Source organism: Quercus lobata, chromosome 9 (genome assembly GCF_001633185.2).
Source record: "Quercus lobata isolate SW786 chromosome 9, ValleyOak3.0 Primary Assembly, whole genome shotgun sequence".
NCBI lineage: Eukaryota > Viridiplantae > Streptophyta > Magnoliopsida > Fagales > Fagaceae > Quercus > Quercus lobata.
In genome coordinates this window covers 39,671,052-39,677,291 of record NC_044912.1, presented here as the reverse complement: position 1 = coordinate 39,677,291, position 6,240 = coordinate 39,671,052, and the positions used below count along the sequence as shown (strand labels likewise).

The following is a 6,240-nucleotide window of genomic DNA, read 5'->3' as shown; positions in this document are numbered from 1 at the left end:
TTTCTTGGAGTACAGGCATAATGTCAATGGGACCATGCCTTAGCTTTAAAAGTAAATGTTCTTTAGCACTCAAACTATCAACAATTCCAATTCAAAAATGGCAGCAAAAGACTCAAAGAGACAAACTGACAAAAACCCACATTAAAAAATAAATAAATAAAAATAGAATTTTTGTTTGTAAGCTGCATTGTTTGGTAATGGTTTTGGGAAATTTTGTGATTTGCTCCTCCTTTAATGGTACATACATGGTCCCCATTATTATGTAGAACCAAAGCCAACAACATGAAATGGACAAAATTTCTGATAATGAATAGTTCAATTGGGAACTGTTACCGTTATTGTGGTGGTTGTGTAGGAAGTTGGAGAAGCATAGCCATCATCACATTATCATTTATCAATGCTGCAACAAATAAGCAAAGAAAAGAGCTGCTTTTTTCAATTTCTCCCCCAAACCTTTTGTCTGGTGTTCTTGTAATTATGGTCTTATTATTGGGTTTTGTTGCTCTCACTCCCAGTCCATCTGAAATTCTCTATTACACAATCATATCCTTTTTTTTAGTGAAAAGGTAGACTCTACTCCACAATCTTGATGTCAAGATAAAAGTTTATAATTTCAACTAAAGCATGAATGGCTCTACCAAACTCAAACACTGCTTGGCCTTAATTAAAATGAAAAATCAAAGACAATTTCATTGTGGGTGATGACTTCTTCAAGAATATAATTCTCCCCGCCTAAAAATTCACATTCTAGGTAGAAAATATTACTCAAGTCTGGATCAAACACCAATGGCTTTATGGCTTAAACTTAAAGGTAGCTATAGCGTCAATTTTTCATAAATTAGGTGATTGAATTACGCCAAGCTCCATTTACTTAGTAGAAGCCACACTCTTGCAGTTTTTGCGTTCAAACTTACAAAGGGAAGCAATAGACAATCCTAGGAGGTTTTGTGTAAACTGTAGAGAATAACAACTCATGTGTTGAGGCTTAATAATATATCAAGGTATGGCTTGAAATAATCTTAATATTTATGTACTGCATGTTTGTTGTAATTAAATTTTCCAATTGTCTTGCCTTAAGTTTTCCCAAAGCTTCAAATCTGCCGGAACAATACTGTGAAGGTGCAAAAGAGGTAAATGCAAAAAAGATTGCAGGTCTTAATACAACTTACATCCATCAAATCACAATTTTGCACACTTTGGCTGCCTAAAACCAATTCACCAGTACAAAATGAAACAGAAACCAGGAAACATATTTCTTGCTTAATGATGTCAGCAAATCACAACAATTCTCGAAAACCAAAATAATGTAGCCAAATATGAATAATAATGTTTTGCAAATAAAATTAAAAAATATATGAATAATAATGTGATTTGATACATTATTATCTGCCAGCGGCAGAATATTATGGCTTCGCCATGTAGCCAACAAATCAGATAGCTATTGATATCCCCAATCTCCGTAGGAGCTACTAAAAAGTAACACTATCACTCAAGAAAATAAGAATTTTACAAGTATGAAACAGCATTGAGCAATGCTGACATATTGCTTAAAAGCTTTTGTCATTTCTCTTCTACATTTGGCTTTGAATTGAATTCCTATTTTGAGGTTTATTTGATCAATAAGACAAAGAATAAACTGCAGAAAGATTAACGATAGTATGCCATGTGTCTGGATGACATAAAAGGAGAAGTACCCAAAGTAGATGTCTTCTGGACTTGGGCAGGAGGGTTAACATGTTTCTTTTTCTCACATTTGGTTTCAGTACGGAGCCATGACTCAACCACTGAAAGCAAATTGGATGAATTCTTCAACTCATGAACCTCTGATAACTTCTCTGACCTCCTCAACTCACCATCTTGGATGTATGCCAGATGTGATGCCCATGTCTCCAGGCCATCAAAAATATGGGTTGCATATACTATTGTGGTTCCTCTCTATAGAATATATGACAACATCAATAAAGATAATATATTTGCATGAATATATGATTACATCTAAAGTGTGCCATAGTTTCTACTTTCTATAAGTGGCTTGAAAATAGATGGGACAATTCCTTGTCACATGTTTTACTGATGTGTCCAGACCTTTAAGAATGTCTACTGTCTCCCTCTTTTTTTTTCAAGTGTTTCCATGTTTGCAAATTTGGTGTGTGCTTGCATGTAGATGGAATATTATATAAAGCAAGTGAAAACCTGTTCGCATTCTTCCTTGAAATAGTCAAGTAAATCCATTCTAGCAACAACATCCAGGTCAACTGTAATTTCATCTAGCAAAAGGACCTGCGGATGTCTCATAGATAGCAATTGGTTAGGAGTAGGTAGGACCACTGCAACATATCACTGAATGTTCATCAAAGATAGAACCCAAATGCAATATGATATGGCAATTGAGTAGAGGCTTTGACATGTTGAAGCAAAGCAATACAATGAAATATTAAGAGAGCAACTAATGCGGGCTTAGAAGTTAAAGACTTTCTTCTTTTTGGGGGGGGAGCAAATAAATATCATTATGAGTTTCAATGATGATAAACATTGGAATGAGGATGGTACAACCCTATCAATAACATTCAGTTCCACATTCAAGATTCCATAATACCTTGAAAGGATGAAGAAGACCCATGCAGATTTGGACTCGACGCCTCTGCCCATCAGATACCTTATGCATTCTCCATCGCAGATCAATATCTAGTAGATCAATCAGCTTGTCTCTCCTTAAAGGGTCAATCCCTTCAACTGCCAAAAGAGAATGTGTATAATCTCAATTCTTTTGCATATAAAAAAAAGGATTAAAATTATTGAAGGGAGAGTGAAAAGAACTATTTGTCTATCTTTACACACACACAGACATATGTGCACATACAAAAAGAAACATCAGGCAGCAGCAGAGGTGTTGCTATACAATTTATTTAGATCTTAACAGGTTTATACATCTATAAAGTGGTTATCAGCAATAGAAGAGAAATCCGGTATGCAGTTTATTACGCACCTCCAAATATCATATGTTCGGCAGAAAAATCACCCTGAAGTGGAACCTCACCCTGAATGTTTGCAGACACATTTTTGTTCAGAGCATAACAAATGCATGTGATTGTAGTAAAAACATAAACAGTTTACCATCACATGATGAGTTTGTTCATAAGATATTTCTAGTGAGTTCAGTACATATGCATTCAAACAAGAAGTGACAGTGACACTACCCATATTCAGGCTAATAGTCTACAGGTTCCATTATATCAGAGGCATAAAAGAAGTTTTTTTTTTTTTTTTTTAGAGAGGAGAAAAATTCAATTAGACAATCTTATAGAATATTACTGATCAAGCATATAGAATTTTCTTTCCTTTTGATAAGTAAGTAAATCATTACAAAGCATAAAGGGGGACAACCCAAGTACAAGTAACTATAAATAGCACAAAGCATACTCACATAACTAATTGATAAATCTGCTCTTAAAAAACACAAATCCATAATACACTAGTTTGCTATTGATATTAATTTGTTGACCATAATACTACATCTACATGCGAGATGTGATCTATTGTTAGAATTCTTGTAATTGCACGTACTTAGTGTATTCAGTGAGCGCGCACACACACAGGAAATTTGAATTATATAGGGGAGTAGTGAGAAGAATGGCTATTCTCTTGATATTGCTGCAAGTGACATAGAATAATGGTTGTGATTCTTATTGATTAATTACCTGGAATTACCTAGAAAATGGAAATGACAAATTACCAGACTAAAATTTAAAATTATTTTTTTATTAGGAAAAACCATTTTTGACAATGAAGACAACACAGAAATATGATTCTTACAAATAACATCAACTTCATCATCATCACCCAAGTCTTACCAAGCTAGGCAGCAAGGAAAATCTAACTACAAAGCTTATTCTTTTTCTATCTTGAATAACTAAAGATGGAAATGTGCTAGAAAGTAGAAACACATAAATATGAACATGTGCATCTCAATTCTATATTTCACTTCATTTTTGTGGGGCATGCTGTGTTGAATGAATCAAACTTGTCTCTAACATCATTGCCTATGTCCTTGAAAGGAATTTGATATGATATTTGAGGAGTACAACTTTGTCAAATAAATACCATGAATTGAGGCCTACTCACATAAACAATGTTAAAAGTAAAAACTATAGCATAGATATGAGGTAAGGACCAACAAACTTATATAAACTATATTCTATTAATATGTAGTACCTGTTCATCTCTATAGCTTTTTTGGAACCTACATATGTTAGTTATGAATCAGACACAGTTGTGAATGATGGTACATTGCCCTTAAAATAATGGATGGAAATGTTAGCCAGAAGAAAGAGCTATACAAGAGCAAGTGGCACATAGGAATATCTCAAACAAAAGAAATAAAAGTGCTTTCAGCCTAGATAAAGCTTTAGAGTGACTTATTGAGATTTAAAATTTTTGTGCAATAAGCTTTGTGGCTTGGCTAGACACAAATTAAATGAATATGCTTATTTTGAATGCAGCCATGAGGTGTACACCCTGGTATGCGTCGTACTTAAGAGACAAAGGTGAAAGCCTCAAACCATAGGCAATGCCAAATAAATGAAGTCAAACAAATTTTAAAGATTCCGGGGTGCCATAATCTTTTAAAATTCCATATAAAATCGGTTTCATTTCCAAGAATTAGCCTCTCCAAAAAGAAAAGTAACTGCCTACCAATCACCTCTCCTAGACCTTGCAAAAGTGGGGAGCTTTGTGCACTAGGTACAACCTTTCTAAAATCAGTTTTATTTCCAAGTAGCCCAAGACATGATTAGTGTTAAATGTAATTCTCTTTGAGACAGTCCACTCCAAATCAAAGGAGTCCAATGTTCATGGGATTAAAATTTGTCTAATTATAGATTTCCACAAGCTAAATTCAATCAGGGACACCTCATTAATAGCATTATATTATATAAACACAATTGTATCATGAATGAGTTATAGTGTTTAAAAAAAAAACAAATGGTACAAAAGCAGAGTCAAAGAACTCACAGCAGAGCCAATGGTTTTACTCCAAGTTCCTCCCAAATAGGATAAGTCACCATCACACACCAACTGGGTGTCATGAAAAGCCGAACGATTCAGCACACGCACCACATCTCTCCCTCCCACCATATGCTTACCCGCAAGAATCTTCAGCAAAGTGGTCTTTCCTGCACAACATAAGTAATTTCCAGTACAATTTAACAACTGGGTATTTTTTATTTTTTTTCTATTTTTTTGATAAAGTAGGCAAACTTTCAAAAGAAAAATCCCCTGGACTTGTCTCTAAGCAGTTAATGCTCCAATGGATGAGTGAATGAGTGAATAAGTAAAAGCGATAAGATTGATTGATTGATTTACCAGATCCGTTGGCGCCAACGAGGAGGCATCGAGATCCGGGTTGGATGTTGAGGTTGAAGTCGGCGAAGATGGGTGGTTGGCCTTCGTATGAGAATTGCATGCCACATACTCTGATACTGTTGTTCTCTTCTCCTCCGTCCGCCATCTTTGGCTCTCGAATTGAAATGGAGAGCTAGTACGGACCTCACTATATATGAATATGCGTGTGTGTGTTTATTCAATTCCAAGGTCATTTTATAGTACACGTATCAGTTTATTTGTTTATTACACTTTCGACTTTCCACCCAATTGGTTGGCAACGCATGTCATGTCGTGTCCGGGTTGCTTGGTCTTCGTTTCGTTGGTAGTTGGCGCACTATTAAAACTAGTTGCAGGCTTTCTCAAAAAATAAAAATAAAATAAAATATATATATTTTTAACTATGTTGCAATCTACCAATGTTTTGAAAATATATAAGGGTCTATCATTTTTTGGAGTATTCAAATTTAGAAAAATTGAGTTTTCCTAGTACTCGAGTTCTATGAACTCAAATACCATGGAAAAAATTTTCAAAATTTTTTAAAGTATATTTTTTCAAAAGAATTTGAGTTTTATGGCAAATTTGAGTTTCATAAACTTGAGTTTTAAAAGGGTTGTAAATACCTATATATTTTCAAAACAGTGAAAAATTATTAATTTTTTTGCTAAATAGTGGTAGTAGGTCATTTTCGCCCTCACTTGTTAGCCAAAGCTTACTTCTTCTTTTTTCTTAATAAAGCTTACTTACATTTATGGTTTAAGCCTTTCTCTTTAGCTCTTTCAAATCAAAAAAAAAAAACCTCTATCTCCAGCTATCAACCAATCAATCAAAATATAAAAGGACAAAACTTAAGCACAATA

General features: G+C 34.3%; 1 protein-coding gene across 2 annotated transcripts; it reads right to left on the bottom strand.

Moving 5' to 3' along the window:
* Positions 1-1,286: 1,286 nt before the first annotated feature.
* Positions 1,287-5,610, bottom strand: LOC115960301 (ABC transporter I family member 21-like). 2 transcript variants are annotated; one of them, XR_004085145.1, is made up of 7 exons: positions 5,362-5,605; positions 5,011-5,171; positions 2,987-3,038; positions 2,597-2,733; positions 2,194-2,280; positions 1,367-1,935; positions 1,287-1,328 (listed from the first exon to the last, which is right to left on the bottom strand). XR_004085145.1 is itself a non-coding variant. In XM_031079121.1 (6 exons), exons 1-6 carry the CDS (start codon positions 5,504-5,506, stop codon positions 1,648-1,650), a joined length of 870 nt encoding a protein of 289 aa, XP_030934981.1. In that variant the 5' UTR covers positions 5,507-5,610; the 3' UTR covers positions 1,352-1,647. The 2 variants fall into 2 exon arrangements, 1 of the variants encoding a protein (XP_030934981.1); XM_031079121.1 differs by lacking the exon at positions 1,287-1,328 and having other exon boundaries at positions 1,352-1,935; positions 5,362-5,610.
* Between the last annotated feature and the right edge of the window lie 630 nt (positions 5,611-6,240).